Here is a 25,544-nt window from a genome sequence, read left to right as displayed (position 1 = left end):
TGGAGGGATACACGTGGATGTGGCACCTGGGACGTGGTTTAGTGGTGGCTTTGGCAGTGCTGGATTAATGGTTGGACTTGGTGATCATAGGGCTTTCCCAACCCCAAGTGATTCTGTAACTTTCCGCTCTACACTGCTGCAGTTTTAGTCACTATTGTTACTATTAAATTCCTGTCGTGTCTCCAGGAAGAACTGATGAATCAAAAAGTCTCGTTTTAAAGTCTGAACCAGGTGGGGGGAGTGATAACAAAGTACTTCCTAACTTGCCTTACTGGAAATGTCTGCGACAGGGTCGTTTAGCATTTAAGAAGCACTTAGGCTGGTCTGGCAGTGATGATAGACAGCTTAAAAAACAAAAGAAACTTTCCATTGAAAAAATTGAGAACCTGATTTTAATTGGGCTGTTTCTAGGCCAGAGCTAAGAATCCCAGGTTTGTTGACCAGTATAGTCAGCTGTGGTCTGATGAATATATTTCTGTAAGATTTCTATATTCTTCAGGGTTTTTTTGTAATGCTATATTTACTAAGCTATTTCATTTTTTTTATAGAAATAGGTTTATAATATACTGGATGACAGTGTGAGACTGCTGAGGACATGAAGCAAAATTGAGCAGAAAGTTGACCAGTCTCGTGACATTATAATATTTAAACCTGTGCTCCTGTGCATGACCTATTCAAACTTTGTTTTGCTATGCAAGAGGTTAAGAAATCCTAGATTGTAAAAAAGCAACCCCAAAACCCTCACTTTTTTTCCTGAACAGATCTGTATAATAACTTCTCATTTTTACTGTTTTTCAATCAAGATGTTTCCATGTCTTTACATCCTTCTGCTACTCTGAACAGAGAACTTTTCCAGTGAGAAGGAGAGAAACTGTAGCAGAACCTAAAGAGCATTTTTTGACTTGCTTTAGGGGACAGCTATAGGTACATGCAGGTTTTCAAACATTGTAGCCAGGTGGTTTGAAACCAGCATGGCTTGTAGTGAGTTATGGGAGTTGCAGGAGAAAAAAAAACAACCTGTATTTCTTTCCTGATCCATTGGGTTTTTAGGTGGTAAGTAGTTTTTTTATCTCCCTGTTTTTCTTGGTTAAGGCTGTGTGTACATTCCAGTGTCTAGGCTGGGCAGGATTATCTGTGGATGCTTTCTGCTGGCTGCTGTGAGGGTTCTGCATGTTTGGAATAGTTCGGTCCACCACGTCTTACAGCGGACTTAGTGGAAATTCTAGTCTTTGTGTTCCAGCTGCTCTATTCTTCCCAATCTCTTTTGGGATGGTTGTAGGAAAAACTGAAAGAATCATCACGTGGACAACCCTGGAGCAAGTATTTAGCCCATTTCTAGCCAGTCTGTGTTTTCCTAGCACTCCAAGGGCCTTTTTGCAGTGTAATGGCGTGGTAGTTCTGTGGTTTTGAAGAAGAGTCTGAGTTCCACGTCCTCTTAGTAAAGCCTGTGCCCTTTCCTGCACAGCTGCTCTCTGAAGAACCATATGAATGTGCCAAGCAAAGAGAGTGTTTGGGATTTGTTTATTCTTAAAGACTTGTTCCTAAAGTCGTGGATATTCCTAATAGCAGCTCCATGAAAATATTTAGGTTAGATGCAAATTGTAGCATCCTTAAACCTAATTTGCAGCATATTCTGCAAAGTCATCTTATTTCTCCCTTTCCCACTGGAGCAAAGGAAAACTCTCCCTTAGTGACTGCTGTGCCTGAACCCACAGAGCTCTTTGCACAGAGAAGTCCTCAGGCATGGGGACATCTCTGTCATTCCAGCAGAGATCAGCCAACAGTTGTCACAAAGGATATGACAGTTTCTGTGTTGGTAAAAGGAAAATTTATCTCCTTCCAGCAGTTGTGAGGCCAGTGTCTGCCTGGGTAATGAAAGGAAACTTGCACCGTGCTCTGCCAAGAGCTTTCTGCGTGGAGCCATCCACTCTTTAGTGTTGGGAATGCTTGCAGTGAGGCTGAGCTGCTGGGAGCTGTGCAGGCAGCCAGGTTAGGAAATAAGGCACACCAGGGCTGCCTCTGGAATTGCTTGTGATGTTAATAAAATGGCCTCTCCTGCTTTGCTTTTCTTAGCAGAGGGTCTAAAATTCTAAAAGCAGAGGGTTTAAAATTCTCAGCATCCGGAGTTCCAACATCATGTCATCTCAGTTTTTAGTAGTTTCTTTGCAGTGGGAAGGGGGGATTGGGAGTTCACTCCAGTGGGAACCCCTTGTCCCAATCCAGTTGCTCATCTTTTAGTCTCAGTTTGTGCTGGTGCTGGTATGAGCTGAGCTGGAGAACTGATCTGAGGAAAGAAGTTATTTATGCAAATCTTTATTATAGCTGCTGGTGTAGGGAGGGGGAGGATTCTTTTCGAGTGGGTGAGGTGGTCCCTTTGGCAGTGTTGTAAATTCGTGCTAGACTTGATCTTGTACCCACAGCTGATGATGAGAAGTTATCTCAAACCACGTTTAATGGGTTGCTTTTTTCACAGGAAAAGCTTGCGTAAAACCATTGGTACTTGTGGTAGCTCGAGGGCTTACAAATACCTTTTTTAATGTCTTGTGAAAATTACATGGAAAGTCGTTGTGTTAATGGAATTTTCACTTCTGAAGTTTCTCAGATTTTAATCTAGGTGTCATATCTGCAAAGCCTCCCTCTGGGTACTGTGTAGGAGTTTTGTGATGTCCAGAGAAAGGGCTTTACATGGAAAATGGCATCTGCTGTTAGGACATGCATTTGTTTGTTTCTTATTGCCTCACGGCTGCTGCAGTGCTTGAATTCCTCCAAGTCCATAAATTTTCCTAAACTGCTACGGTAAATTGGCTTTGTACACATGGACTTCTGTCTTCAGTGTTTGTTTAATCTTAATAAATTAATAACCCATGTATTTTAAACATTTCTAACTCCATTGATACGGCTATCTTTATCTTTCACATTTCTTTTTAGCCTTTATTTTGTGTGAGCTGCCTGTCCCTTTTCTCTCTGTGGAAGGGTTTTTATCTGGTCTAGCTGTACTGATTGAGATCTTCCTTGGTTGTGGCAAAACTGATCTTTGACCTGGAGAAGCAAACAAATCTGCTTCTAAAAATATGATATTTGGGATCTGTCCCAGGTACAAAATGCCTCTTTCCAGCTGGGCATTATCTGACCATGCAGCAGTGCCAATTCCTGCGAGTGTTGCTCAGTGTATGAAGAGTTTATTGTCTAATGTTTAAACAAATGTAATGGAATCATAAATAAAATTTATTCCGTAGGGTAACTTGTCTTCTTGTGTTCCAGGATTAGGATAAAGTTCCATAAAGGAGAAAAGCCATACAGCATTATCTAGTTTTATCTGCCTTTGTATCCCTAAAGTATTTAATATGAGATGCATATCTTTAAGTTTAGCTTTTTTTTTTTCTCCAGATGCTAAGAGGTATTAAGAATGTATTAAATACTATGTCTTGCCTGTGGCATGGTACAGGAGACTGCAGGTGATTCTTCTCAAAAGCATCTTGTGGTTTCTAATGGGGACTTAGCTTTCAGACTGGCAGCTTTTGTTAGAAATTCGTATCTCAGTTCCCAAATTATTCCCTTTGCTGAGATTGGTTTGTTTTGTCCCTGTTGTTATTAAAGCCACAGCCAGGTTTTCTCTTGTAATTGAGCCTCTTTGCAGCGCAGATGATATTGTTAGCTGGATGTTGAATTATGTAGAGCCATGTTTTTGATGTTTGATGGGGTTGGAGCAGAGGGCAGTGCTGTTCCATTGCATTTTCCCAAGGGGGATGGGTAAATAAAGCAACCACAGACCTGGATCGGTGCTGGCATCGCTGTGTTAATAAACGCCATGCTATGATGGGAATCAGCTGAAGGGAGGGGGAACTTCAGTTTTATTCCTGCACTGTGTGAAAATCTGGAGGTGTTCTCCAAGCCTATGGATAGACACAGCCACTTGGCCAGCTCTCAAAAGTGTTCAGATTTAAGAGGCCACCCTGGCGTGGCTCCTGGCCGTGTCCCTTGTCCCATCATGGGACTGCCTGGATACCGTTGCTACTGCGGTGATTTTGGGCTGCCCAGTGTGGAAAGAGCCAGCTGATTTCTGTCTGGTAATGCTCAACCTCTGACTTAACCTCTTTCCCTTCGGAGCTTTCATTGGAGTGCTTTTTCCTCCAGCCCTTTGTAGTAATCCAGATGCTCGTGTTCTTTTCCTCCTACACAGCAGATGGAGATGGCAGAAGCCTTTTGATGACTGTTTCCTTCTTTTTACATAAGTTTTATGAGCTGACGAGTTTGTTAGTTGGAAGTGGTGGAGCTCACAAGCCCTGTCCAGCAGGTGGTGCATTGTCACCTTGCCAATAATTATATATATTTTAGGGATTTTTAGTTTGTTTTTTTTTTAGTTTAATCTGGGGCGCGAGCTTTATTGTGTGGTTATAGAAGAGAAAGCAGATGTGTCATGTAACTGTCATGATAAATCTCTTTTCCTTTTTGCCAAAAATTAACTATTTTGAATTTATTAAATACCTAAGTATTGTAGTATTTCTAAGTGAAGAAAACAACTCAATTTTGCTGGTTGAAGAGCTGAACTTCTACGTTTTTGTGTGTTGTTCTGGGCTTGTAGATAGTGAAAAATACTTGTTAAAATTTGGCATGGCTCTGGTGGTCATCTTTCTATGCTCCAGGAGAGCTTAAGTGGGTTAGCAGCCCCTTTCTCTCCCTTCCAGTACTTCCTGTCTACTAAAGGAGAGTTTTGGCTTACTAACCCTCCAACTGCTCATCATTTTAACCTTATTGAAAAGTTCTTACCTACTGAGGTGTGTAAGCCCATTTTTTTCCACTTCATTACAGACTTCGGCCTATGTAAATTCATCTGTTTTACATTTATTTCACAATTTGATTTTTTTTTATTATTTCGCAACTTGGAGCTCTGTTTCACAACCACAAAGCTCGAAGGTGTATTTTGATGGGTCCTGTAAAATAGCAATAAAAATATTTAGTAAAAAAGGGAGAGAACCTGGGTCTGTACCTAATGATTTAGGTAGTTGCATGAGAATGTTACTGATCTGAATGTACAACACATTTATTGGAGATGTAAAAGATGCAGCTGTTACTTAAATTACTTTTGGCTTCTTGTTTCTTAGGAATATCTTGGTGGATAGACCAAATGATCAGTCCTCGAGATGGTCTTCAGAAAGCAATTATCCTCCCCAGGTAAGCTCCTGAATCTGTCCTGCTCTATGTAATGAATGCTGGGTTTTTATTTTAAATATGAGCTGCTGCTATTGACATGGACATATTTATAAGCCTCCTTCTCTGAGTAAAATGCAGGTTGTTGGGACATGAGAGATTTATATTTCTAGCAATTTGGGATCCTTCTAGAAGTGCTTCCTTGCGGGGGAAGTTTCAGGTTTCCTCCTTGGCAGTCGTGGACATGCTGGAAATAATCAAACCTTATGGTGAGATTAAGCTGCTAATGAGGCGTGCAGGTCCCCCTTTGTCAGCACTACTGGAGGCTGTTGTAGGTTCTTGGCCTTGAATCCCACATCTAAGGAGCTGGTATTTGTTTCTCCTTATAGCACGTTCAGAAATGTGGCCTCTGGTTAGAGACACAAATGTCACCTCTTCTGCTGGTTAAGCACCTTATTAAAATAAGATTTGTATTGATTTTAGCATCTAATTTGCTTTCTTGCTATTATTAAGGTTCTTAGATTATCCAGAATAGTCTTTTCCACTTTTTTTTCCTCCAGTGAATATTCTCCTTCTCTCTGTGTTAGATCTGTACCTTATTACTCTGGCATGTTTGATCAGCTTCTATGTCTCTTATGCTTGTTTCCAGTTCTTTGTTTAAAGCACTGATACACAGCACAGTGACTTGCACAGTGTCCCTCTCATGCAAAGTTCTGCTTATCTACTTCTTTAATCCAAGTATTCCTCATGATAAAAATCTCACAGGGTCTTTCTCCAGGTAAATCTTGCTGCTTTGTCTTGGAGTTGTGTTGAAGATGCAGAGTCTCCACTGGTGGCTACCCAGAGCAGCAGGTCATCTGCTGCCACTGAAGAGCTTTCACCTGGATTTTTTGATCAATCCTCCTATGTCATTGTGTCTGTAAAATTAGGTTTTTGGGGTTTTTAGAGGAGAAGGAAAGGTACCCTTTGTATTCCTTAAACCTGATTGTGAAGACTGATATTGATCCTCTAGATGCCTTTGTGCATCTACTGCTCTTTGAATTTGATTATTTTACTTATTTATATTTTGATAAACAATGCAGGATTTTAATCCATAGCCTGAAGCAGTTTAGTCTATCTAGGAACTATGGATTGCAGAGTAATGAGTATTGAGCATGGATTGTATCCCAGCCTGTGCCATCCTTTACTTTCTTTTATGCAGAAAGCACATGTTTTTCTTGGGGTGCTTTTGTTCCCAAGGCAAGGTTGGCTCATGGTGTGTCTTTGGACTGGGTTTTTCATCTGAAATGTGCTCTTAGTTGATGCTTAAATTCACTCATTAATTTTCTGAGCCATCCTGAATATTCAGTCCTTTAAAAAATCTGATTCTGGAATGGAAACACACCTCCTGTAAGTGGATGAATATTTAGAATATTCCCAGTTTATACTTAAGGCTGACAAGGAGTGATGCAGGTTATACTCAGACATGTAGATGAAGCAGGGATTAATTAGAGTGGCAGACTTCTGTACAAACCACATGAGCTTGTTAAAGAGATGTCTTCCAAAAATTTCATGTGTACGAGTCGTGACCTGAATGGAGATACTATTGCAGAATGACTTGACTCCAGCCCTGGAGAGTTGGGCACTGCTCTGCATGCTAAGCAAGGCATTTAATCCAAACTTCTTGGTAGGAAAGAAATGAATGAACACTGGCATTATCTACCTGTGTGTCACATCAAGACATATATTAGGTATCCAGAATTAAGGCCTGGCTTGCAAAAAAAAAGTCTTCATGTGGCCACTGAGATTGGCAAGACAGTATTTGAGTTTTATTCTCTTACCTAAAGACAAAACTAACAGAAAACCTAGCTGCCTGGCTGGAAAAGACCATGTTGCTGTATCCTCTTGCTTGAATTTTTGTATCTAATAATGAGAATATAAAGTACTGTGTTCAGAATAATATAAAGCTCATGTGTTCAGCAAGCCCAATCCTGAGCACTGTGTAAGAGAGACGATGTATTTGCAGTGCCTTGATGCTATGTAAAGTACTATATACTGCAGCTAATTCTCATGTTTCTAATCTGAGTGTTTAATTATTCATGTAAAGCATTTTTTATGGTTTAATTTTCTGTTGAAAAATCAGCTGGAAAGAGGAAGTGGGGAATTAAATCTGCAGCAGAGTCCTGTGTGCAAAGAGTGCAGTTTTTGGTATTTCTGTGTATATAGAAGCAGTTCCCATGTGTTGTCTCATATTTGACAGATGAAAGAACTCCAGATTTGGTTGTGTTTTGATCAAAATAGTTCTTGCACCTTGTCCATTGAAAGACTGCCAAATTAAATGCAGGAAAAACATTTATATAGGTGTTCTGCTTCCTTGTTTTTTCCCCAGTGGCTGAAGCTCTTAGAGCAGAATCTTAGCTTGCAAAACTTTAGTTGAAACAGTGGATGACTGAATTATAAGTGTGGTGAGGAGAGAATTTGGGGAAAAATCAAGTTGAATAGTTCATATTCCGAAAGATGTTGATTTATACACATGACTTTTAATCTCTGGAATAAACATCATGGTTCCTGTAGGAAATGAAGCTGAAAAGCATTTATAGGTGTTGTGTTGGCAGCTGTCCTTTTAAAAACTGGTCACTCGTGCGGTGACGCACTTGCTCAAGTGTGTGGGTGGCCATAATGGTCTGGACAGGAAAAGAACTAAAACTCAGGGAAATAAAGCTCTCCTTGTTCCCAGCTTTATTAGCTGAAACCAGGGCTTAGGCACAGCACAAGAACTGATGTCCAGCATGCTCAATGTGAGATATTTTAATAAGCTCTGCAGCCCTGATTGCTCGTGTTTGTCTCCTCAGTGGCTCACCCTAATGCCAGGGTTTAGTAATTCCCTGCTGAGGTGATGATGCTGTGCTGGCTTAAGGGTAAAAATATGAGTGAGTCCCTAAACATTGGTTTATTCCCTTCCCTCACTGACTGAAACAAAACCTTTCCAGACACCTTTTCTTTCAGAGCATGAATCAGAAGAACATAGGCAAAAACATCAAGATGTGTTCAGAAGCTCAGTGAAAATGCAGTAAATGTACCAAACCTTTTTAAAAGGAGAAAGAAAATGAAAGTGGAAGTGTAGGCACTTGAAATGCTGCCACGTGACTATATTTAGTAAAGGGCTTTCCTGGCTTCATGGCTATGGTAGAGTTAAATAGTTCTCGTGGCCATGAAAGCCATCAGTTGGTTATGAATGAGTGCCAGTGAAAGGAAATACATCTGACAGCTGTTTTTCTGTTTATTAAACTAGATATCTTTCTGGAGTCTTGAAATAGATGACCCAGAAATTGTATATTTAATAACAAACCTGTTATGTAGTAACCTATTCAGGCAGGAGAGGGCTGATGGTTCTATTTTTAATGCTGTTCTCGGCTTACATTGGAAGTGTGAAGCAATGAGGCTGGTGATGCTGAAGACCATGGCCTTGTCAGAAAGACTCATCCTGATGATTCCAGTGATGGTCTGATGTGGAAGACTGTGCAGGAGCACTTAATTCCCCTGAGTGGCTTGATTAATAACATGTAGAACAAGTGCATAAATTTTTATTTAGTCACCAACTTAATTGCAAGAGCAGTCGAGATATTTGTGTTGTGGACAAGGGCAGCCCTTGTTATTTTGTTATTCTGTGGATTTTATTTTTAAATACAATGCAAGTTTCACTGTTCCCTAATCAAAAATTATGCTCGAGCAGAACTGGTTAAAGAGAAAGAAATTGGTAGAAGATGGTGTGACTCTAATTGTATAGGCAGCTTGTGTAGTGCAGTTTGGAATCTAGTTCAGCATATTTGGTCATAGACTCAATTAGTTTGGAATAGACCTCTAAGATCAGAGTCCAACCCTTTACCAATCACCACCTTCTCAGTGCTGGGGTCCAGTTAAATGCCACATCCACTTGTTTCTTAGACACCTCCATGGATGGTGACTCTGCCACCTGCTCCCTGAAGCTGATTCCAGTCTTGTGGAATTGTGAATTTTGAACAGTTGAAGATCATATGCATAAAGTTAGTGGCATTGTCCAAACAATTGGTTTCAGTTTTGCATCTGAAGAGCAGCCATGCTGCTTTGTAGATTGTATCAGGAATTAATTTAAAGTACATTAATAAAATTTTCACTCCGTTGTGTGATGCAGCAGCCTGCATATGGCTGTCATTAAATGGTAGCACAGACCAGAGCTTCAAAAAAATTTGGAATTTGCTGCAGCTCCCAGTGTGACAAGGCTGGACTTGCTTTTTTTGGGGGGTACACTGTAAGCAGCTGTTGGGGTGCTGAAGTGCCATATGTGGCTTACTCTGCTCTTTGTGCATATTTACTTACAAACGTGTTGAATCAGAAACCAGAAGTTTTCCTCTTGTGGTGTTTTGTAGCATCTTTTTTGTTAGTGTTGTGATCTGAGCCCTAACAACTGGGCTGAGGTTTTTGCTCAGTCATGCCAATTAGTATCTGTGTGCCATGTTCTAATGGACAAACACTTCAGTTATAATTTGGATTTCTGGAATACTGCATGAATACGTGGACATTAAACGTACTGCTGTTACTCACAGCAATAAAATGGAAAAGTGTCAAATATCTTGATGTATTTGCCTGAAATCTCATAGACTTGTTCTCTCTCCAGGTTGGATAAATCACTTGATCCTACAGACACTTCTGTCACATCTTTTAGAGCTACAGAGAATAGTCTGTCACAGCTAAAATCCTGGTAGCAGTCCAAAAATATCCATGCAGCCAGCTGTTAGCAGCTCTTGAGGCTGTGTGTTTTTTCAAAATCAGTGAGGTTCATAGCTGGTACCCACGCAGTGGCAGTGGTGTGTGTTTGTATAGAGACCCAAAAAGTACATCTCTCTATTTTTGCATTTATCATTGAATTACAGAATAGTTTGTGTTAGAAGGGTCCTTAAACATCTCATTCCAAGACCCCTGCCATGGGCAGAGATACCTTCCACTAGACCACATTGCTCCAAGATCATCATTCATCTAACCTGGCCTTGGACACTTCCAGGGATGAAGAATCCACAGAGTCTCACCACCCTCACAGTTAAGAATTTATTCCTAATAGCTGATCTAAAGGTATTGTTTAGTTTGAAAGTCTTTCAGTTTGATGTGTTTGTGTATGCATTATAAACCAGAAAAACATATCTGGGTACAGGGTTTTGTAGCAGATCTGTCCTTTGTTTCCATATCAGTCAGCAGATAATTCACACAAAAAGGTTGAGTTTAGCTTTTGTGCTTCTATTTTCTGTAAGGTCTGCATGACTCAGCAGGTGGTGGGATGTGTGGAAGTGGGAAGGAGGCTGGCAGAGTTCCCTCTCTATCTGTAGGGTTAAGAAATCACTGCTGACCATGAAGAGTAATTGCTGTGCCTTGCTCCCTTCCAGGCATAAAGGATTTAACTGCAGTCCTGGTTTTCTCTCCCTTAATTTAGGGTAAGAATTGAATAATGCAGGATGACGTTTGTGCCAAGTTTTTGCAAATCTTGTGTGGTACTTGAGAAAGTATGTGTTCATGGCCCAGGCATTAGGTTTGAGATTCCAGTAGGATTAAGAATTGCAATTGCTGGTAGTGCTGGCTTCACTTTTCCAGCTTTGGGAGAAATCTGCAGCGAAGATATGATGGTGTAGGAGGAGTTCTTAGACATTGTGTACTGTCTGTTCTGTATGGGAATTTTGGCAGCGGGCTGTGCCATGTATCAAGTGCTGCCTTGCTCGTTAAAGGACCGTCCTTTTGCTCATCCTTTCCTTTATTCTCTTTAGAAAATCAGTTTTCCCTATAGAATTTTAGTGGGGTTTTTTCCCCCTGAAGTTTGGGAAGTACTTTGAGACAACAGCATGGCTTGCTGCTGCATAAACAGTGGGTTCTGACATTTAGGTGAATGGTGTTCTTCCCAAAAGTAGAAATTTGTTATTAAAAATATTTGGAAAAGCACTAAAGCGCTCTCCTGTTGTACCCTCACAGTGCTGCTACTGGTTTACTTTCTTAATTTTGAAAAAATTTGAGATGTTGGAAGCATCTTCAACAGTAAATCTGCTGTTAGTACTGATCCAGTCTGCATCCTTGTCTGTAACTGCTCTGTGTACCAGTATTTCTCTGAATCTAAGCTTTTGTAGGTATAGTAGGAACAGCCATTGAGGTCAAACCTTTATCCTGGTGCTCTCCAGAACAATATCAGTACTGCTACAAGATAGAGAATTATTTGCTTTATAGGGCTGAGAGGAAAAAAAAGAAGACTGAGGACTAAATGGTTGAGCAATTTTTTTTCTGCTGCTCTCTCAAAAGTTACCTTTCTAAGAGTAAGATTGACCTACTGATGGACTTGTCTAGGAGAGCAGGTACTCTCCTAAGATGTTTAGCATAGGAGATACTACTCAGGATCTACAGAAAGCAGCCACACAGATGCAAATGTCTCTACTTGATGCTGATGAAAGACCAAAACTCGGGCATCACGTCTGGCTTGGCAGTGCTGCTGCTTGGAGGACAGGGCCACCAGCAGAGCCTGCGGTGGGAGGTGTCCTACAACGTGCTGATCTGCTTGTGCTGGAGTCCTGATGACAGGGCTTTGTAACAAAATCCAGCACGATGAGTAATTGTCATTTTGTGCTTTGCCTCTGTGGTGCACTGCTTATTTCTGAGAAATCAGGGAAGAGAGTGAAACACATTGTTTTCAGATAGAAAATTTGATGTATTCTGCAAGGTGATAGAAACCAAGGTGTCTCCAGACTCCCCCCAAGATCTCTTTGGTAGGGGAAGGTGCTTGGTGGTCCCTGATGAATGGAGCAAGTGCTTCCCTGCTCCTGCTTTTCCATAGGAACAGACCTCTTCCTCCAGCAGTGCTGGTGAAGCTGGTAGCTGTGGCCTGAGTATAAATAATTTGATTACTTATACACGGATTGTGTCCACCCAGTGTGAGAGGGGAGCAAATGTTCACCAGGGAGAACATTTTCATCATTTTCCATGTAAAGCTCCTTTTCTGTAATTAAGTGGCTCAGTTTTATTTGGGATGGTTAATAAGCAGTTGGTTCCTCTGTTTGCCACACACCAAAATTTGTGTTCAGTGGTTAAACAGCATCAGCCCAGAGAGGAAAAGTAATTTGATGTTCTCTTAGCATGTGGAACATACTGTATTTATCTAATTGTGTATTCAGTTTAGGTTTCATTTCTGGCTGTAGTGGGCGTTTGAATCTTCACTCTCTGTAGTTTGATCCTATTTGCCAGATTTCAGGAAGTCTTGAGTCCAACTTAAAGGAATGTATGTAAGCTCTGAATAGAATTGCTTGGCATAAGTAGTTCAGCCAGATCTTTTTCCCAGGTAAACTGATTTAAAAATAGTATTTTTTTAGAACCTTTCCTTCATTCCAGGTCCAAATGAAAAACTACCATAATGGGGAGGTTTCATCTTCACTTTTGTTCTCTGGCTTTGTAAACTGAGTATTTGGAGGCTGTAATGCTTCTCCCTTAGCGTGTTTTGCAGCCTTGGCTTTAATATTCAAACTCACTGTTTTCTCTTCCACAGTATTTGATTCTGAAGCTTGAAAGACCTGCCATAGTCCAGAGCATCACATTTGGCAAATATGAGAAAACACATGTCTGCAATTTAAAGAAGTTTAAAGTCTTTGGTGGGATGAATGAGGAGAATATGACAGATCTCTTATCCAGGTAAGACATGATTCCATCAGCTCTGGGAATCATAAAGGCTGGACCAAAATGCTCTTCCTTTCCTCCCCCTTGGTTCCCCAGCAGACACATGGCCAGCAGTGGGGCAGAGCTGTTGTGACCCTGCCATTGGCTGCCCTCATGTTTGTGGCCAGGTCAGAGAGCAGCAATCCCAACACTCACTCCGGGAGCCTTCCTTATCCTGCTCTAACCACAGAGAGTTTGTGGAGAGCAAGCTCTTGGGGATTTGGAAGAGCTGAGTGCTGAGTGCAGCGTTGCTGGATTGCAGTTCCTTCCTTCCATGTGCTTGAGACATGGAAGAAATTATTCCCCAGGTGTAGGGGACTTTGAAGTTTTTAAAAACTTCAACTTTTAAAAACTTCAACTTTTAAAACTTCAACTTCTAAAAACTTTTACTTTTAAAAGCCCGAGTAACTTCCCCATGTCAAAACCCTTGTTGCAGCCTTGAAGATCTGAGCTAGTCAGCTGATCTGCCTTTTCCACATGGGTAAATAAATCAAACAGGCAAATGGAAACCTGCATTTTCCTTTGTTTAGGTGGATTTCGTAGAGTTGTACTGATAGGGACTAAAAAAAGAGCCTTTTGGCTATTCAGGCTATCCAGAACTTCTGAGTAGTTGCTAATGTAAATTTGCAAGGGCCTTTTAAGGAGTGTGCTGCTTCAGAAAGGGAAATGAGAGTTAAAATCCAGGAGTACAAGAGAAAAAAGTAGCAAGAACCAGTGTATTTTGGTGGGCCTACAGAAGAGAAGTCCATCTCCAGGGGTACATCATCTGTAGTCAAGCAGAGTAGCCATGGACCAACATGGGAAATTCTATGTTGCAGGTATCATTCAAGACCATATAGAATCTATCCACATCCCTTCCCACACATTCACCCTGTTTAGATAGATCAGTCTTGAAATTTGCCTTTATTACTGTTACAATTGTGGGGGAAGTGTTTTAGTATCACAGTAATTATTGGTATTTAATATTGTTTCACTTCTGCTGAAGTTTAATGAAAATGCTCATTTTGGGACCTGTACTTTGTATTTTCAGTAAATATGGACTTAAGATTTTTTGATAAATTATACTAAATATTTGATATTTAAAAAGCAGTGCCCATAAATGAATCACAAAACACTTTGTCAGGGTGATAATTTTGAGATCTGATCCATCTCCCTCTTGAGACTGGATGAGTGCAGTTCAGCACATCAGGAGCTGAAGTCTCAGGCTTCCAGGTGCAGAGGAGCAGCACTGATCCAAAGCCAATTCCCTCCCAAAATCCCAGTGCTGCCTCCCAGGGAGGCACAGGTAGGTGGAGAGCAGCCCAGGCCTCGGTCCAGCACGTGTACTGATGGTTCAGAGTGGTGTGAAACAAGCTGCGTGTTTCAGGCGTGACCTAGATTGCATTTATTAGCTAGTCCTTAAATACAAGGTAAGATTTAGTAACCTTATTTATTTTTTCCCACAGTGGCTTAAAGAATGATTATAACAAAGAAACATTCACCTTGAAGCATAAAATTGATGAACAGATGTTCCCCTGTCGATTCATTAAGATAGGTAAATGCATTTTTTCAGCATTCTGAGTAGAAAATAATCTCTTCTGATACTTGTGCCTGTCTTGGCACTTGTGACTTCATTGTACTCAGGCACAGTATCCACAATAGCTGTTCCATTTCATCATCTTTTAGGCTGGTTAGATTGGAACACAGTGAAGTCCTGTTAATAAGAAATAGTAGCTTCATAATTTAGATCCTGGGGAGTGAAAGCAAAATAGAGCAATTTTCAGAAATACAGCTGTTGAGTCAACTAATTGCGGGAGAAGCTGCTTACTGTCCTCCTATGAATTGCTGTATAGAGCTTTAAATGAATAACTAAGCTAAATACCAGTAAAAGTTTCCATATTGACAACCCTCGAGTGTAAAAAAGCTTGAGAAGTTTCATTCTCAAACACAGTTGCAACACATAAAGTAACAGCAGGAGCCTCTTTTGTTCTCTCCCTGCTGCTCTTACCACAATGTCTCACTCACCTCTGGCTAAGGATGACACCAAGGGGCAGGGAGGGGTTGTACCCCCTGATGTCTGGTTTGCCTGGGGCAGGGGTTGGGTGCTCCCCAAGGCCAGGTACTGGGACATGTGGTGGGAGCAGGTAAGGATATCTCTTCCTTGCTTTCTGCAGGCCAGAGAGAACAAGAGCCTTAGAGAGCTGTTGGGTTTAATCCAAGGATTTGGAGCCTTTCAGCTGCTCAGTAAATTTATCTTTCCCTTCCTACCTACTGAGATAGTACAAGAATGACTGGGTTTAAACTAGCTGTTTAAAGTTAAAAATAGAGCAAGGAGGTAGTTGCTAAAAATTGAGATAAGATCCTGTTGGCTAATTTAGATGAATTTAGGAGTGTTTTGATGTGTTGGGTAATTCCTTTGCCAAGACTCTGATGATAGTGGCTGTGTAGGTGCTCCCCTCTGAGCCCTTTGCTCCATCGTGTTCTTTCTGAATCTCCTCATGTTTGTCAGGAACTGAAAGCTTCAGGCTGGGAATGCAGTAATCATTTGTGGGGTTTCCTGTTCTTAGAGAAGCAGAGGGTTTGGTTGTTCACTGGGCTGGTTTCTGGCTGCTACTTTTGGAAGCAACTGTAGTGCTTGGCTTTAGGAAACCTCAAGAGTAGCAGAGGAATCAAGTTAAAGGTTGACTACATCAGGGAAGTTAAATGAATTTTTAAAAGCTTTATTTTTTTATTTTTATTCTGAAGCTTCCAACATTAAGTTTTTGGAAAATGTTATTTTTCAGTGGCTAAAAACTAGCAAGTAGTTCCTGGAGGGCTAAAGGGCCCAATGGAAAGATTTCTGGCTGCTTCTTTGGATGTGTAAATTGTATTCCAGGAAAGCGTGTTCTGATGAAATGAAGTGTAGCTGTGAGTTGAAACTTGTTATGAAAGTGAAATGCTGATTAATTCCCATTACCAGGACGTTTTGCTCTGAAATTATATCAGTACCTTGTTTTCTTGGGATGGGATCTTCATGTAGCACTTTTCTCAAGGGCATGTACTGATAGGACAAGAGGAAACAGCCTTATCTGAAGGAGAGTAGATTTAGATTAGATATTAGCAGGAAATTCCTGATTGTGAGGGTGGGGAGGCCCTGGCACAGGGTGTCCAGAGAAGCTGTGGCTGCCCCTGGATCCCTGGAAGTGTCCAAGACCAGGTTGGATGGGGCTTGGAGCAGCCTGGGATAGTGAAAGGTGTCCTTGCCCATGTCAGGGGGATGAAGTTGAGTGCTCTTTCAGTTGCCTTGCAACCCAAACCATTCCATGAATAAACATTATTATCTGCATTAATATTGGGTTTGCATTGAGCTGCCACTTCCACTGGTTATGGTTTGAGATGAGATTTCCCTTATCTAGCCTTTCATTTCCTGAAGCTGTCTTTCATGAAGAAATTCCTGTGCTAAGACAGAACTGGAAATGGTCTTTTCACCTAAACCTATGAAAGCCTCTGGTTGATGGCTGATGTCATTTTGTTGATGAAGTTGTGAGAGCATTTTTTGCTGTGAAACAACTGCAAAACACTGTTACGAAATTCTGTTATTTTTCAGATTCACAGCTTGAAAATGTTTTGAGTTTGTTAAAATTTCCAAGCTGCTAGCCAAAGTAACTCAAAATTTCAAGCACCGTGCTGTGTTCCTTGTAACAGTGCCAGGAAACAAGGCCAAAATCTGCCCTTTTGGACTCTCGGGGACTGACACGGCGAAATCCCACTATCACTGAGGTCTGGGTTTGGGGCTTCACAGCACTTGCATCAGGAATGGGCTTTATGATTCCACAGATCAGCACAGGGACCTACAACAGCACTGTCAGCAGCACAGCAGTGGGGTTTATATGGGGGCATGGGGCAGGAGGAACCATGGGCAGATGTGGGAGAGGGGAAAGTTCCTGCTCCAGCCTCTGTTGCTCACATAGCAGAGGAATTTTCAGGCTCATAAAACGCAGAAAGAATAACCTCTCTCCTTTGGTCAAAGAAAGCCTTGCACTTCTGTTAGTTTAATTACTTCAACTGCAGTTCCTGAGCGCTGAAATGCCCAGTTGTGCTGGCTTTTTGACTTACTTGACAGGTAATTTTTACATTTCATGTAGTACCTCATTAAAGAACCAGAGAGAGAGAAGAAGGTATTTATCTGGACAAAATATTGAAGAATAATCTTTTTCATGTCTGTGAGCTTTGTTTCTGGCTCTATTCTCATGATTCCTCCAAGCTGAGATTTTTCTTTGCTGTGTCCTTGAAAGCAGAAGGTGTAAAGACTGATTGCCATGAAAGAACTTGAAAAATGCCAGGTGTAATTCTCATTGCAGTTTGTTACTAAAGTGAGATTTGGTAACTAAGCTTCAAGATTTTTAGGCTTTGATGGAACAAAAATGAGGGATACTTTTTTAATGGATATTTTCTTCATTTTGCAAGTGTACCTGTTTGTATGTCTGCCTGTAGATGAGTGACACAGAAATTAGCTTGAGAGGTATTTAAAACTACTGTGTTTAATGCCTTTGCTATTAGCTTTGACACTATAGCGTTGCAGTCCTTGTCTAGGCATAGCTATTATTGAGAAGTATCCCCTAAAATCATCCTTGTATGGATTAAGAAGTATTTAAGTGACTCAAATACATTCTGTTTCTCAGAAAAATATTGATTTTTAAATTTTTTTTCCCTCTGCTGAACTCCTCTCACTGTGGAGTGACAATTCAACTGTTCTGAGCAGTTACACCTTTAAGGATGGATTGCTGTGGTACCTGCAGGAAAAAAACATAGTGAGGTGACTTTTTGATAAAAAGTGGAGGAATTATATATCTTTATGCCTTCAATGTCTTTGATTGTAGTACATTTCCATCTCAAAGGTGTGCAGAAAAAAGTGCTTCCATGCTGCACTTAGTGCCTCCTCTTTCCAGGTATAAGTCAGATTGTGGGTGCTCTAAAAGGAGATTTTTCTGAAGATCTGAGCACTCCTGTGGAGGCCTCAAAAAGAGAGAGGGCAGAAGAAAGGGTGAGAGGTGTCTCCTGGGAGTCAGGAAAGAAGTTCAAAAATGGGGAGATGATCCAGCAGAACACTTCAACTTGCCTAACTGGAACAGAAATCACATTTCAGTCTCAGCCTCCAGCTGTGTTTCTTTTCCTGCTCCTATGGAGTCAGGTTCAGTTTGCTCTGCCTATGCAGTGCTGGGGAAGTGTTTTCCTTCCCTTCCCTGTACACCTTAATGTGCTTTCCTTAGAAAAAATGGTTGCACCATGAAAATCTTGCTGTCAAAAAATCTTCATTTCTGGTGTTTTGTTTTTTCCTTTTGGTAAAAAAGGCTGTTGGAAGCTCTGAGTTAACTGTGGGGAGGACAAATGTCAGCAAGTTGATGGCTTTGCTTTTTCTTGTGGTGGGAGCTGCCCCAGATTCTTGTGTACATCCCAATAACTTCTTAGGGGTTGTAGTTAGCATCAAAGAGAGGAGGGTGAATTGTTAATTTGTTTTCTGAGAGAAGCGCATAGAAGTTTTGAGGAGAATTGCTGAAAAGAAATAGAGGTGGAGAGAGGAGGTGGTAATAATACTTCAGTTTGGAAGCTGGCCTCAGGTTTACCATCAGGAAATGTATGGTCTTGGCCCATTTGAGGTGGTCTGTGGTTTAGTTGAGCGTTTCAGTTCAGTGAGCTGTTGGATAGACTTTGATGTTTATAGCTGACCAAATACCAAATTTAACCTCAGTTTGGTCTGGTCTGTGTGTTCAGGTCTGAGGACAGACCAAAGGTGCTGCCCTTAGATGTGGTATTTTGCCAGACTGCTGCACTAATGGGTAGGATATCCGGGACCCAACTTGAATTTAGCAGCAGTCATGGTTTATGGTGTTAAGTTACCCTATTGGCAGCACTCAGCCTGTGCAGGGGATGAGAGTCAGCAAGAGGGAAATTTCCTGGGCAGAGAGTGTGGAATGTGGATGGGAGACAAGTGACTCTTGGTTTTTCTGACCACCTCACTTCTCTCTTCTCTCCACAAACATGCACCTACAAGGAACTGCTCTGAAGGCATCACGCTGTGTGCTTAATAATCAAGTTGAAAAAAAAACTGTTTGAAAAGATGTTTTGAGAGCTGTAAAGTACCTTCTGAGGGAAATTAAAATCAGTTAAGAGTTGCATATACGAAGTCTCTCTGCATCTTGGCTGTTCCCAGAAGTTATTGTGTGTCTTTAGCAATAGGTTTGTGTATACACCCTCTAAAACTTAGAAAATCATGTGTTTGAACATGTGCCTCGTGCCCAAACACATTGCACACAATCATAGATGTAGCTTGTTTGAGGTATAAGTACTTAAGAACTTGTAAGAGCTCAGGAACAGCTTTATGATGAGTTTGGGGTTTTTATTTCCTCAAGGAGTAGCTCAGAAAAACGTGAGTTCAGCAGGTTAATCTCAGTGGTATTTCATGGTGCCTGTTTCAACAGGCAATTTCTTACTGGCAAAAATAGTGGAAGGGAGGAGGTAGTGGACTCCTTGCTGTTGCTGGTAACTGCTCATTCAACTTCAATACTGTCTTTTCCTGTTTATCAGTTACAGTCAAATAAAAAGGAAACAAAAGTATTTGAAATGAAACCACTCAATTTCACTGCAGTTTTAATGAGTCAGAGTTCACACACAAGTTTTCTGGGGGTTGGAGTTGCTTCAAAAAGCAGAACCAGGTCCTAACCTGCAGATTAACCACAAAATCAGTGCAAGGCCACAGATACTAACCCAGAGTGGTAGAAAAGCCATAGGTGAGAGGCTGTAGTTTGTTTCATGGTCTTTTAGTATTTCAAGTCCATTTGTTCCAATATTCACATAAAATAGTACCAGCAGAAAAACTGCACAGATTAAATAAAGCTTTAAAAAAATAGAGTTTTTAAGTTAGAAACTGACAGTTATCCCTCCCTCGCTCCTCCACAACTTACAGATGTTACTAATTTTGTAAAATTTAAAATACCCGAGCTTCTTGTCTTCACCATTAGGGAAAATAATTGTTGCTGACAAATGGGGAAATAAATGTACTATGAGGAGCAAATACTGTCGCTAGTATGCTCGTGATTCCCATCCTTGTCAAAGCTTGTTGCCTCTTGGAGCTGTTTTTAATGATAGTGTTTTTGCTCTTCTGCTTAAAGCAAGCTTCTGCTTTGTAATGATCTGCTGTGTTAATGTTGCTCAGCACAGGTTGCTTTAAATGACAGTCTTGAACATGATGTATTTGGTAATTTTCCTAAGCTAAGTTAAATGAGCTAGAACTTAAGTCAGAAACACTGAATTTTGTGTAAACTTTAAAATCATTCTGTTGCAGTAATGATTGTTTGATGTTTATGCATAGTTTTTCTCCTTTTCCTTTCTTCTCCAGTTCCACTCTTATCGTGGGGACCTAGCTTCAATTTTAGTATCTGGTATGTTGAACTAAATGGCATTGATGATCCAGATGTGGTCCAGCCGTGCCTCAACTGGTACAGCAAGGTAGGCCTGCATTTTAGATGCCTGTTTGTTTGAAGATTCCCAGTCTCAGAATCTTGTGAAACTTCTCTTACTGGAGCGATGTGACCTTTTCATTCCTTGAACATCAGCTATTAAAACAGCAAACATGCATAGTTGGAACCACGTGGCTGACTTTGACCCTAAGGGAAACTTTCTGAATTTTATCTGTTTGTTCTCTTTGAAAAACCAATAAAGAAAGCCCCAAGAAACCCCAAAACCACCAGCATCACCCAAAAAACCTGATAGGTAGACATCACAAGAAGCCATAAAAGAAGGGAACATTGAGCCAAAGGGGACAATATTTGTAAAGTATTAGTATTTGTATTGGAAGGGAAATGAATCTTTCCAAAACCAGATTCTGTTTCTCCCTCTTCTTGCTTTCTGATTCTTTTAACTCCAGTCCATGGAGTCCAGAACCTTTTGGGTTACAGATGCACCTTTTGTTACAGGGTATAAAAATGTCATTTTTTTAAAGAGAATCCTGTTGGTGTCTTGCACTTTAGATATTTCCCTCTAACTGTCTTTTTGCTGAATGTCCTGGAACAGAGTGGGGCTGGTGCCACTGGACTGTGAGATGAGATGATTTATGTCATTTGTCATTTTGTAGACAGAAAGTTCAAGGGGTTCCAAACTTTATTTTTATAACTTGTATTTAATTAAGTATTAGAGATGCCTGTCCTGTGGGAGGGAAGTGCGCACACACAACCAGAACACATTTTGTTGGTACATTTTGTGCTTTGGATCCTCTGGAACAATTAATGAAACTCATATTGTGTTGCAGAGAAGACATCCTTCCCAGCTGAGTAGGACTGAGTAGTGGGGCAGCGTATCTCTGCTTCCAGAAGGAAGAACTTAAAAGGGGATAGAGATTGTGTGTGATTAGTTCACGGTGCTGCCAGAGTGGTGAAGAAGCTGTGTGTGACTGTGGTGTCTGGCTCGTGCCCATTTCCACCAACATCATGAGCTGCTTTGTGGAGGATTTAAATAACTAGCACAGTGGAAGTTGTCTGGAGCTGCTCTATGGTCCAAGTGGCGTTGTGGTCATGAGTCAGCTGATGATGGAAGTCCAGTTGACAGAAGCTGCTGGTGGTTTTCCTTTTGCTGGCTCTGCACGTGGTGGTGTGTCTGGCAGTTTGGACCAGTTGCTGCAAGCAGGAAGCTCTGATTTTTATTTTCTTTTTTGGTCAGGAGTCATGCAGTGATGATGTCTGCATCTGTTTTGTTCCATCTTCTCCCATGGAATCGGCACTTTTCCTGGTCAGCATTGTGTGTAGGGACAGCTTCTTCAAGGGGTGCCAGTATTGTTCTCCAAAAGCTTGGAGCCCCACAGCAGCAGTGCAGAGACTGAGTCACGGTGGTGTGAGCTCTGCTAGGATCCACTGCCAAGTTTTTGGTGATGAGTGCATGTGCCACTGATGTTCTCTGTCACAGAAGAGAGGCCACTGTTGCTGGATCTGTGGAGAGGGATGTGCTGTCCCATATTTAGGGAAAGGCAGAAAGGTTGACCTGTGTCTTCCAGTTCTTTGAGATGGTGGGAATATTTTCACGTGTGTTTTTGGAAATCTCAGAGTCTTTGAAGTGTAATAATTCTTCACTGCCTGCAATATCAGATGAGAGGAAGGTTCTATACCACATTGCCTTTCCTTTTTGTTTTGTGCCAACAAAACCTCCCTCTCCTGTGGGGAGTGGAGCTGTGGGTAATGGATAAGGACTGAAACGTTCCTCAGGGCTTTCTCCTTGCTGTCCAGCTCAGCCTACTGCCTCCAAGCAGCCTTACCCCCCTTTCCTGAGGAGTGGACATACTTCAGCACCTAAGAAGGGGTACTTCATCACTGGGTACCACTTCTGATGATCAGCACATAAGTATTTTTAATTCTATGAATGTATTTGACAGTGTTGATTTCTTAGTCTCATGCTCTTGTTACGTTTTTAACCATAGGAATTATTTACAGCTTCAGATCAAAGCTATTATTTGGGTTGTCGTCTCTTTAAACCTGTATGACAGCATTTAAAAAGGAGCTGTTTATATACTTTTTATACACTTTTTTTACTTAAAGCAGGTTTTTACATTTGACTTTTGACGTACTACTATGGTGTCACTTGAATGTAAACTTTTATATTGCATCAAGTGACCAGACTCCATCCAGATAATTCCTGGCTATCTAAGCCAGGTCTATCAGTCATGAGAGGCTCAGTGAAAGAGAGGAGGTACCTTCTGTCTCAAGTCTGCATTTGTCTGATTTCTAAACTGGAGGACCTAAAAATGCAGAAGCTGGTAGTTACTGGTGTGCAACTCTCCTTTTGCTTGCTATCTCTTTGAACAAAAAAGTCTAATTTGGTTTTGGCCTTGACTCATGCAAGTGAAGATTTGCTTAGAGAGTGTCTTAGGCATCTCTTGGAAAGAAAAAAGAGGAGTTGTTTTTTGCCAGTTGTGCTGTAAAACTGTTTTAGCTTTAATAATTCTTTGCTGCAGCCTTGCATTCTTATCGGTACGTGTCCTTGGCCTTTATGTGGGCTGGGAACTGGTTTTCTAAAAATGCATAGTTCTGGCTATTTGCAGCTGTGAAATACTGATGGATTAAGAACTAAAAATACAGCACATGGCCGTGTTTCTTTTCAGCCACTTCAGTTTATGAGATTCTTGCAATCGAGCCATTCTTTCGAGAGCACTAAATTTTGTTGAATGTCAATGTTAGTTCCAGGTTTTCAGAAAGATTCTGTTCATTTAAATACTATAAACTTCTCTTTTAGCATTAGCGTCCGTTTAGGAGTAAAATCTTTTGTCTATAATTTGATCAGTCTTATAGATACTTAAAGTTACATTTGCTTTTTACCACAGTAGTTGTATGTTAAAGATGGAAATGGAGATTTTTTTTTTCTTTAATGCCTTAGAATTTAGCCTTGAAAAGTCTATTTTAAATAAGTGTTTCTGCTGCTTATCAACCTAAAAATCTGTGTTTCTTAAACATCTTGTTAGCAGCTTTGAGAATTGTAGCTCTTACTCAGAGTTTACTACTCCCTCGTGTGTCTGTGCCAGGATGTTTGACCCAGCGTGGGTTTTCTTTCACCTTTCTCACCCCTTCCCACAGCTGAGTGGGAGATGGGCAGCTGTGGCTCCATCCGTGGTGTGAAAGCAGAGGTTCTGCTTCAAGATGCAGGAGAATATTTAAAAGTTAAAACTTTGGTGTGCGCAGAAATCCTTGGTGCTGAGATCACAAACCCTCACAAACCCACAGGATTTGGGGTCAGCCTTCTGCCTTTCCGTGGCAGGACTGCTGGTCATTGCAAGTATTCCCATTCTCACAGCTTTTTTTTTTTTTTTTCTCCTTCTGCTTCTAGAAAAGCTGTGACCTACTTACTCTTCTAAATTATTTTGTTATGTAAGAGTCATACAATCAAATTATGTAACGCTGATAGCGAAGGCTTTTTCCTGCTCTGTGCTACGTGTAGGCCTCAAACAGCAGGGCCAAGCAGATGGGGGGGAAATAATGGTCACCCCAGAGATCTGGGACACCATGCACTCTCTTTCTTGTATGCTTATTAAATTGGATGATACCAAATCGTATAATTTCTATACTGTTGGAAAGTAAATGCCTGCACAGCTTGTAATGTCTCTCACACAGCCTTCCTCCGCGAGCTCGCGAGCCCTTTGTGCGGCGTGGATAAGAGATCCTGTCTCTGGGCAGGTTCACAGGTAGTTGCCAGCAGTGCTGGTCAGAGGAAAAATCTCCATGTCTCAGAGGTTTTCTTGTGTTCCAGTAGTACCGTGAACAGGAAGCCATTCGCCTTTGCCTAAAGCATTTTCGGCAGCACAACTACACCGAGGCTTTCGAGTCGCTGCAGAAGAAAACCAAGATTGCTCTGGAGCACCCCATGTTGACAGACCTGCACGACAAGCTGGTGTTGAAGGGGGACTTCGATGCTTGTGAAGAACTGATAGAAAAAGCTGTGAATGGTAAGAGAATTGGAGGAAGTGATTCATTAGTTTGGAAAAAAGTGCATTGAAATATTACCTTCTTTTGAATGTTAGTGTGCTTAGTAGTAGAGTTGGCAGGTCCATGTGTTGTTTCATTTCTGGTGTGCTGTCAGCTTTTGGACTTGTGAGTGTGTGTGTGATGAAGGATAAAAATTCATGAAATCTCTTACCACTGCTACTTTTGGAGTCTCTTTCCCCCAGAGATGACAAGGCGGTGCACTTGAGTGGGTAAAGACAAGTTCTTCATGTAAGTGTTGGCAAGCTGAGAGTGGGCTTAAACTGTCAGGAAAGTCACTGGAATGGTGAGCAGGGAAGCAGAAGACTGGTGTTCTCAGTGGTGATCTGGATCATGGTTTCTGCTTGGAGCTCACCACTGAGTTGGTGTTCAGGCAGAAGTTTTCAGCTATGTTTGGATGAGGATGCTCTCCTTGCTTATAGGGAAAATAATGCTTGGACAATTGTGTGGAAGTCAGTGACTGGAGGCAGAGCCTGTTTTCCTTTGCAGAGTGGGACCTTGGCAGGGCAGTCAGTTTCATTGGAACTGCTGTTAATTTTTTACTTGAAAGCTTTCTGCTTAAAAACACCGTGTATAAACAGCTCTCAACTCTTAAAAGGAGGGAGATGCTGTATCTCTTGATCAAATGGGATACAGAAAGAGTGGGGCTGATGCTCTGAAGTGACTCTCAAGACCTTGCAGCAGTTTTGGATTGCAGTCTGATAAAACAGAAGTGCTCTTGGCTGTGGGTGTAGAGCTTTTTGACTTTGTGTGCAGTCACTCACCATGGGAGACTTGTACTGGTGTAAGAGGAAAACTTTGTGTCTGATGCCAGTAGAGTTAGGGACTTAGTGAACCAATTTCATGGATAGCTGGCACCAGAGATGTTATTCTTTAATTCTGGGCAGTCAATTTGTAATACCTTTGGAAAGACGCCGGTGTAACTGCTTGACTCCCATCAGTGTGGTTTGTACCACTGAAGCTGGAAGTGTTTCTCAGAATGTGATAGAAATGATAGCTTGGAAATCAAGGGTTGTCTTCCATGAAAACCCACCATCTTTTTGTGACTAAGCTGTTCAACTGAGCACAGATCTAAGGAGCTTATTGCAACATGTCTTGCAAAACTGTAGTAAGTAATTTTCTGTGGGTTTGGCTCAAGGTTTCTCTTCAGACAGAGCAGTCTGAGGAGACCTGCCCTGTGCTGAGCTCCATGAGCAGCACAGTGTTGAGACTGAGAATTGCCATGTTCAT

The 25,544-nt window shown here is 41.3% G+C and overlaps 1 protein-coding gene across 3 annotated transcripts in view; it reads left to right on the top strand.

Moving 5' to 3' along the window:
- Positions 1–25,544, top strand: part of MKLN1 (muskelin 1) — a 104,042-nt gene that overhangs the window by 9,055 nt on the left and 69,443 nt on the right. The window contains exons 2-6 of one of the 3 annotated variants that reach the window (XM_038154798.1): positions 5,103–5,172; positions 12,674–12,816; positions 14,286–14,374; positions 20,195–20,304; positions 24,085–24,277. In XM_038154798.1, the coding sequence (XP_038010726.1) occupies positions 5,103–5,172; positions 12,674–12,816; positions 14,286–14,374; positions 20,195–20,304; positions 24,085–24,277 (605 nt within the window). Of the gene's footprint in view, positions 1–5,102; positions 5,173–12,673; positions 12,817–14,285; positions 14,375–20,194; positions 20,305–24,081; positions 24,278–25,544 lie in introns of those variants that run through there. The other 2 variants (XM_038154799.1, XM_038154800.1) reach the window with 2 other exon arrangements.

This window comes from Motacilla alba, chromosome 1A (assembly GCF_015832195.1).
Source record: "Motacilla alba alba isolate MOTALB_02 chromosome 1A, Motacilla_alba_V1.0_pri, whole genome shotgun sequence".
In the NCBI taxonomy this organism is placed as follows: domain Eukaryota; kingdom Metazoa; phylum Chordata; class Aves; order Passeriformes; family Motacillidae; genus Motacilla; species Motacilla alba.
The sequence above is the reverse complement of the archived record's forward strand: the minus strand, read 5'-3'. Positions and strand labels throughout refer to the sequence as shown.